General features: G+C 43.8%; 1 protein-coding gene across 1 annotated transcript in view; it reads left to right on the top strand.

Annotated features, from left to right (window-relative positions):
* Nucleotides 1-11656: 11656 nt before the first annotated feature.
* The window catches only part of grin3a (glutamate receptor, ionotropic, N-methyl-D-aspartate 3A), a 36875-nt gene continuing 34790 nt past the window's right edge, over nt 11657-13741 (top strand). The window contains exon 1 of the mRNA XM_062412984.1: nt 11657-12409. Within this exon, the coding sequence (XP_062268968.1) occupies nt 11657-12409 (753 nt within the window). The remainder of the gene's footprint in view (nt 12410-13741) is intronic.

Below are 13741 nucleotides of genomic sequence, written 5' to 3' on the forward strand. Positions count from 1 at the left end.
AGTGGGATGAGAGAATATGATGGTGCAGAGATATGCTCTCCATAACATTTTGGCTATCCAGAACTTGTTCACCCTTAAATCTCAATGTCTCTTTGGACTCAGATCTGCTCAGTGATCTTCAAATACAACAAGAACCAGGTACACTCCAACATTAACTTAGCAGAAAGCACTTCTTTCCCTTTTGTCCATCACTTGTTTATCTTGTTCATAAACTGTCTATCAAACACCACAAAGAAGAAACACTTCCCTGGATTTAGGTCATGTCAATCTCCATAAACTGTAGAGTGTCGCGATAAAGCTCTGCCACCTGCAGCAGGTCTTTCTCAACCGATCAGGATCATCATCATCACAGCGAATGAAGGCCCTCGGCTATGTTCAGTTCATAATCATTGGACTCGTTAAAGACAATGCAACACAGAAAGGACTCGGGACGGCTCCAAAGGCTATTCGCTAAGCTGCTGCCGATCTGAAGTCAAAGCAGCGCAGCCGAAGAGTCTGACCCTCCAACAGAACTGTAGCTCCTGTGTTGTCGTGTGGCTTGGGATCAAGGAAAGTGACAACTCCACATCAAAGTGATCGATGCCTTCGACAATTCATCCCTCAGGAAATGATGATGTATGAAGCATAAATATCCTGCATCTTAAGGCCTGGGAAGATCTCCATTGATCATCTGTACAAGATGAATGCAACAGAGCGCTGCTGGAAATTAAATCCCAAATTCGACAGCCAGGGCTCTTCTTCAGAATGGATCGGGATGAAATCCCAAAGGTGGCCGCGGGTTCGACTCCATCAGGGGAAAAGGAAGTGGCTCTAAAACAAAGTTGGCGGTGAACTATGACAGCTGAGTTAAAAAAGATGGATTCAACTTGGGGGGGAAGCACAGCAGCACCAGAGAAGTCCCGATGGAGGAAGATTTTGGAAACTTTACGTCCCACCAGAGAGGAAGAGGATTAAGATAAGACTTGTATGGTAGGTGACTTATAATCACTTCCATGTGCTATGATGTAAAGTCTTGATTATTATCCAGAAAACACGGTGACAGGAAGAGAGCATTGTGACGGGTTAACAGAAATGGGCCCAAGGATGGAAAATTCAGGTACATATATAAAACAAGTATCAAGTTGAATATTGTAACACATGTGCAGTAAGCATACTTGGGTACAGTCTCAAAATCTGGGCTACAAAGAGATAGTTACAGAAAAGATAGATGCATTGTTGGACCTAAAAATATCCTCAACTTCAGGTGGATGCATAAACCATGATTTGGCCTCCAGTGCAGATCCCTGTGAAGTGGCTCCATGTCAGATACAGTGGATCTTGGAACAAGAGTCAGTCTCAGGTGTTGGAGCTGTGGGCAAACATGTCTTAACTGTTATTCCAAGATTCAGACAGGTTCAGATGATCAGTTCCTTCCAATCCCAATGAATGAAGGATTGAAGGGTGAATCCTTCCCTCTCCCATAACATGCTCACTATGTACCTGTGATGAGATGGTAAGGGCAGGACAAGCCTTTGATCCATCACCACCACATCTCGTTGAGCTTCACCCTGCATGGCCTCTGTATGTCGTGTTGACAGAGTAGCCTTACAGATGCAGCTCCAGCACATAGATAATGTCTCTGTAACATCATCATCATTGTGTAAAGTCAATGGAAGAGTGTATGACAACAGAAATCTAAATAAAATGAATAGACGCCGTTGTTAAACTCGATGGGGTGTCATGTTGTTTGTATGATGCTCTCACGAAAGCTACAAGAAAACACGCACTGCACAAATATTGACAAATTCCACACGTAGTAATATTAACATGTCTGTCACATGTTGAATTGACTGTAAGCATCGGTTTTGCTTTGCCAGAAATTGCACCTCTGAATTAAAAGAGAACAGACTGAACCTTTTGTTGGTGATGTTTGCTTCTTATGAACATGGAGCAGTTTGTTTTTTTACCAGCTTTTGAAATGAAAAGACCTGCAGCCTGACTTCTGTCTGTGCGTGTGTGTGCGTTTGTGTTTGTGATCGCGCAGCCACTGACGCTAATCACGCACAAAAAACAAGGTGACCCCCTTTGTCGGAGGAGTTCTTAACTCTGCAGAGATCCCTGAGCGATGACTCACTTGTGCTCACTGCTCAGTGGATTGCTAACTTCTCCAATGCGCTTTGCAAAACTTCATTTACTTAAGTGCAAATTTATTTGTCACCCACCATTGCCTCAGCAGCTGTTCCTGGTGAGCTGGGTTAATTCAAGCAGGATTTGTCACTGATGTACGACCCACATATGCCTCTGTATGTGCAGGCATTGCGACATTATAGGAGCAATATTTTTGTGTGCAACTTTCTCAATCCCTGTGTGCGTATTCAGATTTGTAAATATGTTTTTTTTTATCTATATATGTGTATTAATATTTGTATGTGTACAAAGACTGCATGAATAGGCATGTGCACATTCTCAAACGCAACATTTGCCATTTCTTTTACACCATTGCAAATTGTAATATGTGCACATGGATGCTACACAACTATCCACACACACAAAGCTAGTATTTCATTATATAACTATTTTCCATTCTAGGGGGAAACAAATCTATTTATTTTCTGTTAAATCTGTATCTGACTGACTGACTGCATTTCAAGCTTGGACTCATTCACACAGGATGGCTGAGAAAACACAATGACACAGTGGGAGTGAGGAAGGGTAAGGCTATTACCAGTCAGGTCTATTGATTGGGGGAATGTACGGTCTGTCTGTCTGTCTGTCTGTCTGTGCAGGTGTGTGTGTGTGTGTGTGTGTGTCTGCGCAATTCTGTGCTCTTTCAGGTTTGCATCTGTTGTTAGTGACCATGACAATGTGTAATGAAGAGAAATTGGGGTAGAAAATCGACTTTGCCTCCCTCCATTTAAAATTGCAGTGCAGTTGCTCTCTGGTGCACAAGTCGCCGAATCATTTTTGGCAACGCTCAGTTTTTGGCTGCCATGAAAAGCGTTTGATAGAGATGTGGTAAAGTTTGGGGGCTGACAAATACACAGATTGTTTGGCCTGGGACCCGGGGGAGTTTGTGCCTGACATTTTTCTACAAAAATGTTTATTCTTTGTGCTGCTGCAATTTTGAATTTTCTCGTTTTCCTTTTATATTGATGAAACCACGGCAGGATTTATCTCCAACCTACTGAAAAGTCTGGTTCTGGTGTTTTTCCTCTAATTGAGTTTGACATATTCCTGGGTCCACAGTCTCAGGCAGCTGTGTTGGTTCTATCTGATGGGATTGTGCGTATTGTCAATGACAATCAGTCTGAATAAACATGTTCTCATTATCAACAGAGAAAAGGAATGTAGTGTATGCTGCTTGCGTTAGATAGGAGAGAGCAGCATCTTTAAAGTGCACATGAGCCATCAAATGACATTTAAAAAAGTATGTAGATCCATGATTTTTTAATTTTGACTTCCTTTGACATTAAGAAATTGGGCATTAGCTTTGTAGCACATTGACCTTTTGATCAGATTGTTAAGTCTTGCCAGAGGACTCACTCAAACTGAAAAAAGGTTCCCCTAGAAAATGTCAGCTAAAGAAAACTGGGACAGTCAGAAGGTTCTTTGATTGAATATATGTAAGCATCTTTTACATAAACAAAGGGTAAAAGCACATATATGCACATTAACGTTTTTTAAAATGTAGTTTCAATACCAGCATTCTACTCATAAGAACCGTTCTGCCCTCTTTGTAATGGACAGTGACATGTCTGGGATTAGCATTACGCTAACATCAGCGTGAGATTAGCATCAAATGGACGATGGCTTCTGCTCTGTGTCAATATTAACATTCTCTATATTCCCTGCCAATGTCATCTGCCGGATAAATGAAAGTGCACATGAGCTGGTGTAATAAGCATCTGACTGGGATGAGCGAGGGCTATTGATTAGGCATCGCCGGTGTTTGCATGAGGCAATTACCTAACGCAGTATGGATCACCACGCGACCTTCGAGATGAGACTGCAGATTTCCAAGGCTTTATTTATGTCAAGGAAAATGTTTTTTTTTCTCCAAGTTGTCAGAATTACAGGTTAAAGTATTTTAAAATGTATTAAACTGGCAGCAAAAGTTGCCACCTAATGGATTAAGTCATAATCTGCATGTGAATATAATTTGTGCATCTTCATTCTTCTCATGCAGGAACCTCACTTTACTATTAGAGCTATTATATTTGCGAGGGGTTTGAGTCTAAGTGCATTGCTGAGATCTCTCTTAGGGCTAAATCAGTGAGATGAGAAAGGTCAGCACTGAGGGCGAGGGTAAGAAATGGATCGAGCTCCAGAACGCCCAGACTCTGCTCTCAGTCAGCGGACGATCTCTGACTCTACTCTGGGATTCCCACATCATCGCTGTGTAAATGGTTTATCCAGGAGATGAATCATCGGGCCCATTTTCTCTCCACCACGTTTGTTTCTGCTGGAGTCTGAGAAATATATGAAGTGCCCTCTTATCTTCATCAAATCAAAGAGCTTTAAACCCTCCTGCAATCTTTTAACTTCCCTCTAACTGCTGCCTGCAAGAAGTAAAACCAGTGTGTCTGAATAAACTCTGGAAAACCCCCAACACATAACTGTTTTATCAGGGTTCTGGTAATATTATCACACGAATATCTTCTGTACCATAGAGGTTGTGTTTTCATTTCCATTTATATATTTATTTGACTCTGTCTTGGTAGGATTACGCAAAAACGACTGGACAGATAACAACTGAAGTCTGTGTAGGTCAGAGAAGAAACTGTTACATTCTGCTGTGCACATCTGTAAAACTACATTTCCAGATCTGGATATTGATCTGGATTTTGTGAATCAAAATAAATTGTTTAAGGAATCAACTACACTGGAAAAAAATAATTCAGACATTTTGTATATGGCTTATAAAGGTTTAAGTTTAGTGTGTGACTGAACCCTACATATATTATTTAATTAATTTAAAATTACTGAAACACATAACAAAAACATTATTTTCCGTGTAGTTTAGAGAATGTAGATGTATCTGAAGCAAACTGTGAAGTACAACATGGTGATAAAAGGGTTAATCTGCCTTGCTATGCACTCTTCAAATACCCTAAACATATTTGTACTTTCAAACATTTACTGAAATATCTGTTTCTGTAAGCGAGGCTGTTCTCAGTTACCAGTCATTTCGCTGTGGTATTTGTTGTGTTGTCTGAGTCTGTGTTCTCTTGGCTCTGGCTCCTTTGATTAAATGGCAGGTCCTGAAAGACCCAGATGAAAATGGGGAGAAGATGGGAAGGCAGGGGCAAAAGACAATTTGGGGGAAAGAGACAAAACAAGATGAGGCGGAGGAGACGGAGCAGCAGGACTCAGCCCGTCTTGACTCCTGGTCTGTGTGGCACCGCGCTGTCCTCTGGGCCGCCCGCTGAAAATAAGGGTATTGTTCTCTTCTGCCAAATCTGGAATTGGTTATCTGGGGCGATGGTCCAAAGGGACGGAGACTGCCTGTCTGTTAGATAAAACAGAGCTTTGGAGTGAAGGACTTAATACTGATTAGAAAGCAGCAGAAACGGTTTAAAGAAAGGTCTCCTGCTCTTTCAGAGGGTTTCTCGTGTGTGTTTCTCTCCGTCTCTGCCGCTGCCTCAACTCGGTTGTTTCTCCATTTTCTCTCTCCGCACAACGAGTCAGGTTGAATTCTCATTCAGTCTGTGGCCTCCACATGAACACGGGAGCTGCACACGACTCACTGCAGAACTCTCAGGGTTACAGAGCAGGATCCAAATCATCCCAATCTTACATGTGGGTCTTAGAGTGTTGTGTGGTTCCCTTTGGATGACAGTCGCTTCTGCAGAGAATCTACTGATGTGTTTATCATTTTATCAGCTTTCTGTCTTTTCTGACCTAAACTGGGTCATTAGGACCAGATGGAAATCGGTTTAGCAGTAATTCCTGTTATCGAAAAACCACATGAGCTTCACATGTGCAAATGTGACCACAAACTACTGGAAATAAATGTATTTCTTTTTCTTGTTCTGATCTCAGATGCTGAACCTTGACAGAGCCATGTTTTAAAAGATTTAAAGTTACACGGAGGTTGAGTGATTGACAGCTAGCATCCGTCTTTTACATATTTAATTTTCTTGGAAACATTTGTGAGTGAATTGGGTAAAAATCTTACCACTGAGACATTTTCCTGTTTGTATTGATCTGATTTCTGCTGAATCCACTTCATCACTCGACGCTGCCTGATAATGGATTCAGTGCAAACAACCAGTTCTTCAACTTGACGAAGAAAGATGAAGAAAGCGAAGGATAAAGTGTTTGTTTTGCATGAAGATATTTACTGTCTTTATGCAGATTATACCTGAACTGAGCTACGGTACTGTGTGAATAAGCTTCAGGATTCTGCAGCACCAGATTTCCCCTCTCCCACTCCACGTTGGCAACATGAAATATTAAGGGATTAATATTTCTCCTGGGCTGTCAGTGCTCGTCAACATCAATTACAAAAAGCAAATCTAAAAACAAAAAATGTTAAATCTCTGGACCTGCAGCTCCCACTCGCTGTCATCAGGCAAAACCCCCAAAGTGAAAATAAACCACCTCTAGATGAATTATTTGTTTTCATTGATTCCCATCACCTCATTGACAGATGGTTCAAAGCGCTCGACTCGGCTGCAACTAAGTTTTACAGGGAAAAATCAAAAAACCCGAAATTAAGCTTTAAAAATCAGATTGTGGTGGTAGAGAAAGGAGGGTTTGCATTTGGGATAGTTTTGCATTCATGTTCTGCTAATTTGAGCTGTGGGTTATCACCGTTGTGCTTTTGGGTTAATTAGAATAAGACAATTATTAAATATAAAATTACCATAACCAAAGCACAGTACAACCTTTAAAGATAAAATCATGAACTCAATAAAATCATAAACTAAAACAAGTCTAATCCCTAAAGTTCAAAAACTTATATCCATCTCAGATACTTTCAAACACCCCCAACTCCAAAATTGGAAATGACTTCGACCCTCCACCTTGAGCTCTGGAAACAAATCTATAAAACATTTTCTCTGTGACCATTAAAACCTAAAACTATCCACAGAGCCCTCATCCCCCCCAGGTAACGTGTTTAAACCGGCATCGCCTGACACCGACTCCCCTTCACGACGCACTTTGGGCAGAAGAGACAATTATTTCCGCGTCACTTAGACCTGCCACCAGTTCAGTCCCACTGGACGGCACTAACAAACACACTCTCCACTATCTCCAGCTGCAGACCCCCACTGTACCCTTCACTCTGCCTAACGAGCCATATTAAAGCTCCCAACTAAATACAGGAACACTTCACTCGTCGCTCTAAAAACTGAGAAAAGCCTTGTTGTGTCACTCGCTGGATCAGGGGACACATGTCAACAGGGACAGCTCGATATACGAGTCTCGACTGGAACCAGTCCGTGTCCCTCACATGTTGAGGGTGAGTGCCTCCTGAAGGGGGGGAAGGAATGATTGGCAGACAACCCCCCCCCCCCCCCCCCCCACACACACACACACACACACACTCAAAGGGATGTAAAGAAAGAAGACCCTGCCTCCAGAGCATCAAGGGGGGAAGTTCAAGATGTGGTAAGACCCTGTCTCCTGAGGAACAGCGCCCCCCCCCCCACCCCCCAAACAGTCTGTAGCATGAGCACAACAGCTGAAGCTCTGCATTACCTGAGTTACAAGACAGAGTTTATTTATGTATTACCTTATTATTAGCTACTGCAAATATGCTTTTTTTATAAACACATACAACAAAACAAACTCCCCCCCCCCCCCCATAGTGCTGTGCAAAGTCCCAATGATGGATAGTGACTTCTGCCCCAGACACCCACTACTGCCCCCCCCAACCCTCTCCTCCTGCTTTCTGCTCTGGTGCCTTTAAAACCCATCACACCCAACAACTCTCTCTTTTCTCTTTTGTTCTTTCTTTTAAAAAGCCATGCGCCCTTTCGATTCATCCTTTGCCTCATGCTCCAGTCGGTGTTTCAATATTATTGTCCCACTGTTGTATATTTTCACTGTGCGTTGTGTGTCCGTCTATGTTTAATCACTCATGTGTTACAGATACAAATCAAAAGATAAAAGTGTATTAAATTATATTCGCTGCAATAGACGAGTCTCTGGAACAATAAGGCTATTCCATGAAATATTACGGCATCAGCTTGATGATGTGAAAGTCGACTTCTGACGGGGATTCAATTATTAATATCAGACGTCTGCTCGCGCTGCCTCGACTGAATCAAGGCTTCCACGCAAACCCCCGGTAATACAAACAGTTGTGTGTTCGTCATTACAAAGGCCGACTTGTTCATTTATGGAGAAGCTGCAAAGTCAAACACTTCAGCTGAACATTCATCACGATCCATTTGTGTCTCAGACTCAATCTGAATCTCAAAAAGAATCCAATGTGTAAAGACGACTTCTGGTAAAGACATCAACTCGCACTGTTTATGAAAATGTGACCTTTAAATGTTTAAATAATATTTTGTCTGAATATCTGTCCTCTCTGTGAGTGCGTTATTGTAACAAGTGACAGATGCAATGGCCTCCACATGACGGTGCAAAGTTTTTGTCCTGTGCGTGATCAGGTGCGTATATATTTAAAAAGTGCTCTGACCTTTTGTTTCCCTGCCTCCAGGTTTTATCTGCTCTGTTTGCTCCGCTGCTGGAGGGAGAATTGAACCACAGAGGAATTTGGTTGGGGGTGTGGGGGGGGGGGGGGGTGGATGGAAAGGGTCAGCGAAGTCTGCAGCGTCACTTAACAGGGAGCAGAGTCACAGGGAGAGAGAGAGAGAGAGAGAGAGAGAGAGAGAGAGAGGGGGGAAGAGAGAGAGAGAGAGAGGGGAAGGGGACAGTTACGTAATGATGCTGACAGAGGAAGAAGACAGACAGGTGGACGGATCAGCAGGAAGACGGACAGGTGAGGGAACTTGTCAGCAAATCAGTTCAACTAACACAGAAACTTGGAGACATGCTTGAATAATCAGGTGGACACGGGGTCAGACGGATCAGACAAGGACAAGTGAGAGGGCCGATGTAAAAGAAGGAGAAATCAGATGAACAGACGAGCAGGGAGACGATGGGGGGGGGGGACAGACAAAGAGAGGAACACAGTTACAAAGACAAATACATCCAACAAAAACACCTTCATGAATCAACACAGAGATCTTGGTTATTTTCTCTTATCACTGGAGTTGAATGTTTCTCCACACACACACAACAGACAGTGATACATTTTGTAGGCCTGACAATGTTTTGGTTAATCTCTTTTGTGCATATCAACGCACATTAATTAAAAAGGTGATGCAGAGGATGTTTTGCTCTTTGCATAGACTGTTCACCTGCGGGCAAACAAATGATCAACTGAAGCCTTTGTGAAGGTCGTGTGCAGCATCTCTCTGATATCTCAACACGGTGAGAAATGTCAGGGTTTAACAATCCATTGGTTTCGATGGGTCTTTTCAAAGATTCACTCAATTTCACCTTGAATCTCACCATCAATGCAATTTCTCGGTTTCTCTGTTGTTTTCCTCTTGAATGAAACACCTTCCTGATGTGTCCTCGACCTTTAAAGAGGCTGTACACTCTTCTATCGCTTCATTTCATCATCAAATCATCAAACATCCCTTCTTCATTCTCTCTTCTGACAAATAATCACTGTTCTGCATCTTCCACATCATCTGCACTTTGTCTCCCTCCTCTCTCAAATGACCCCCCCCCCCACACCAACACCACCACCACCACATTTTCATCTCCTCCCTCGGGCTCTCCATCATTTCCTCTCCTCCTTCTTCTCCTCCTGTCCCCTCTGGTTACCTCCTCCTCTTCATCCCTCTCCTCCGTCTCTCTGGCCTGCTCCTCCCTGACCCACACCCACTCAGGGTCATGTTGGATCAGATCAATCAGGGTCATTGGACTTTCCAATATCGCCGGACCCCGTCTCATTCTGAGCCAGACCATTAGCCAATCATTAATCTTGATCGGGTCATTAACAAACCATTAATCTGCAATGCTATTTAAACTGAGGCTGCTGATTGGGTCAATGGTGACCCCTGACCTGTGGGGTTACCGCAGCAACATGAAGCCCCTCCCTGGAGATCCTCCAGCAGCCGTTAATGATCTAATTGGGTGTCCTTAGAAATGATTAAATAAAACAATCTAATTAACTATATAAGCTGAACAGGGAGAGAAAGGGATACATCAGCACATACTGCATGTTACACTGTTAAATTAAACACGTTGATTTTGATTAAAAAAAGATAGAAAACCTTGAGAAAGGAGAGTAGATAGAACAATTAGTCTTTAGTGTAAGAAACTTAGATGCATTTACTTGTTTTTTGGTCGAGTTGTTTCAACTTGAAAATAACAAGGGAAATAACAAACTTGAATACTTATAAATAACTTAAATGATGTCTACAACACAAACTGGGAGGCTTCCACCATCAACCTCCAACAACCCACAATACCTGATTCTGAATTGACTGTTTTGCCGACAAATTTGTGTTCACATACAGGAGATTTCACTCCGGTTCCTTATTGTTCTAAATGTACTTATACATACAACAAACAAATGGTGAAAATTATGTTAGTTATAATCCCGAAAATACACAATAGACAACATATATGCGTGAGATGGATGAAGAATACTGTTATAATAAACAATAGCTAATGTGTACACAAAGTGATGAATGGGAAATGACAAAAACCCAGATGACTCCATGTTCCATGTGAATAACTAGTATTTTCCTTTTCCTCCTTTTTAATTGTCCTATATATTCTTATTAATCCTCATTTGTTCATTGCTGTATTTCTATCCATCCACCCTTCATACAATGTCTTCCCTCGGACACTGTTCGGAGGTGGTGGCTGGGTGTATGTGGGTGGGTGGGGGCTGTGTGAGGACGGGGTTGAATCACATTGGAACGTGCGCAGAGGAGCCGCGCTCTGGTGCCGGAGGTCTCCCCGGAACAAGTGTCAGTGCAGAGGGCGACTTGAGCCAAGCGGCGTGCGCGCTCCGGAAAGCTTCTACTCCAGTGGTTATCGCAAGGAGGGACATTTTCTTTTTATCGCGACCGCCGGGACGAGGTGGGGTTGTCTTGGCTCCTGAGCTCCGGGTGATACTGGGATCATGTTCCTGCAAAGCCAACAGATGTGTCCAGAGGTGGATTTGCCTGTTTTGGAATGTGTTTGATGCGCAATAACGTTTTTTTTTCTACGACATCTCCCTCTCTGGGTTTTGCCTCCATGCTCTACACGTGCTACTGGAATATGTGCATTTGTTCACCCTGTGATTCAAAGATCTGTTTGATAATCGAAGGGTTTGAATGATGAAAATCTTTTGAGATGAAAAACAGCACTTTTGGGGATCACTGTGTGCTTGTGCGCGGCTCCAACCTCACCTCGCGCCTCAGCAGCCTGTTGTCCGTGTCCGTGGAGAAACGCACAAGTTTGCCGCGACCTGGAGCTGGAGCCGGAGCCGGAGCTGGAGCCGGATCTGGATCTGGAGCCGGGGCTGCAGCTGGTTTGAGTGGCGCACCAGGGCCACACGTGGGGCGCCAGGAGGGGGACCGACGGAGCAGCCCCGGTGTTCGGCCGGTCTGCGGTTTGACGGCGCATTCGGCGCAGCTGTGGAGCGAAGATGATGAAGACGGTGGTGATGATGACGATGAATGGCCCGACAGCCCGAGCGGGCACCGGGGTTTCGCCATCATTATGTCTTCTCGTGTGCGCTCTCATCCTCCTCGCGCCGTGCGCCCACTCGCACCCGCAGCCGTGCCAGGTGCTGAAGCGGATCGGCCACACGGTTCGAGTCGGAGCGCTGCACGTCCAGCCTCGCCTGCTCACGGCCACTGCCGGCAGCGGTCCTGAGGACTGGGACACGGAGGGAGGCTGGACCGGGGAGCGGCGGGTGAAGTTGGAAAAACAGCTCAGAATAAGTGCCAGTGCGCCTGGATACGCAAACCTCAGGACTAGAGGCGCAATTAACAACCAGCGGGGGGCCAACAGGAATAAGAGCCAGGCGCGGCAGCGGGAGGAGAACACCTCCAAGGAGAACCGGGTGTTTGCGCCCCGGGACTCGGTCCTGCTCGCCGTGGAGGCTGTGAACCGGGCCGGATTGCTGCCCTACAATTTGTCCTTGGAGCTCGTCATGGCTGTGGGGTCCGGACTCGGCGAGCTGCCCGCGTTCTCCTTCTCCTCCACGGGCAGCCCCGAGGACGAGGACCCCCTGTCCTTCCTGGAGAGCGTGTGTCACACGGTGATCGTGCAGGGGGTCTCCGCCATGATCGCCTTTCCGCGGAACCGGGACGAGTTCGTTAAGTTGGAGTTCGTGTCTCTGGCGCTGCGTGTGCCGGTCGTGAGCGTCGTGCAGAGGGAATTTACGCGCCGCAGTGAGGTAAATAGAAAAAGTTAAATGTACATTTTATTTGAACTGTTTTTAACTTTTGATTGTTTCACTGTGACAAAGGCAACAACAGCTGCAGCTGATGTGATAAACAACATCACATGTCCAAGAAGAAACATGTATGAACAGGAGCCAGGTCAATTTATATAGAAAATATAAGATTTCACTCAGTTCAAAGATCTGAGTGAAATGAGTTGAGGTGGATTCACGAGGCCTGATTCACCAAGTGCCACGAGTGGCCCACATTTCCGACAGCAGCTGGAGGGGGAGACACCTCCTCCTGTTCCAGATCTATTTCCCCCTCTCCTCCTCTTCCTGCTGTGCATTAGAAACGCTTTCAGGAGAAACTCGGATCATGTTCTTCTCATTCTATTTCCTCCATCAGCTCAGATGTTGGTCAAACTGGCCAAAATAATGTGTGACACGAGCTGATGTCTTTGACTAAGGAGCAAGAGGCTCTGTCCATGGTGCTGAAGTCTGTGCACACTGTGTGTTTCTGTGCTGAGAAACAAGAGAGATTTTCTTCTTGTTTATCCACAAGGTTACAAGAACAGTTTTAGTTGAAGGCTGTTCAGACCTAGCGGCAGAAACCCTGAGGCGTTCTCTATATGCATAATGGAATGTTTTGTTTATGCTCACTATCCCAGTGTGTTTATTTAAAGCAGAAATTCAGATCGTGGGTGGAGAAATCAGCAGTGAACGTATAGTCCCTGATCTGACCCCTTTCAACAAAGAAATGATAAAATACTCTTTTCTATCTATTCATGAATTCATTATCAGACACATATCTCATAATCAAACTGTTCAGAGACTCTTAGGATTTATACCTGTTGAAAGCAGCACCGTTCATTTGAATGAAATCCTTGACTTTCAGCTCTTGGGTATCGTCAAGTAGGTAATTTATGTAAATGTATAAAAACAATTTATACATAACATACAGTCCAATTGACATTTGTAAGTTAGCCTGTTCCAGACATGAATGCAAATATGAATCAGATTTATTTGAATTTTCACACTAACACAATGAGTTTGAACTGGTTCAGCACCACCTGTTTCCTAAATTGCTTAATTATTGGCTAAACCGTGCATTTCTTTCACTAAACTTTATTATTATTATTATTAAGCCCACTTGGCTGGACAACATCCAGTGATTATGAGTCATTTATCATTTAAGTCTGCATGTGGCAATATCATTTCAAGGCATCACTGTTGTAATTGTATTAAAGCAAGTGCTATTAATCTTCATATAGGCTGAACATCACTTTCAGACAAATGTCAACATGATGCATTTACTCCCTGACTTAATGTTTTGCATTAAAAAGA

The sequence above is a fragment of the Platichthys flesus genome, chromosome 19 (assembly GCF_949316205.1).
Source record: "Platichthys flesus chromosome 19, fPlaFle2.1, whole genome shotgun sequence".
Taxonomy (NCBI): Eukaryota; Metazoa; Chordata; class Actinopteri; order Pleuronectiformes; family Pleuronectidae; genus Platichthys; species Platichthys flesus.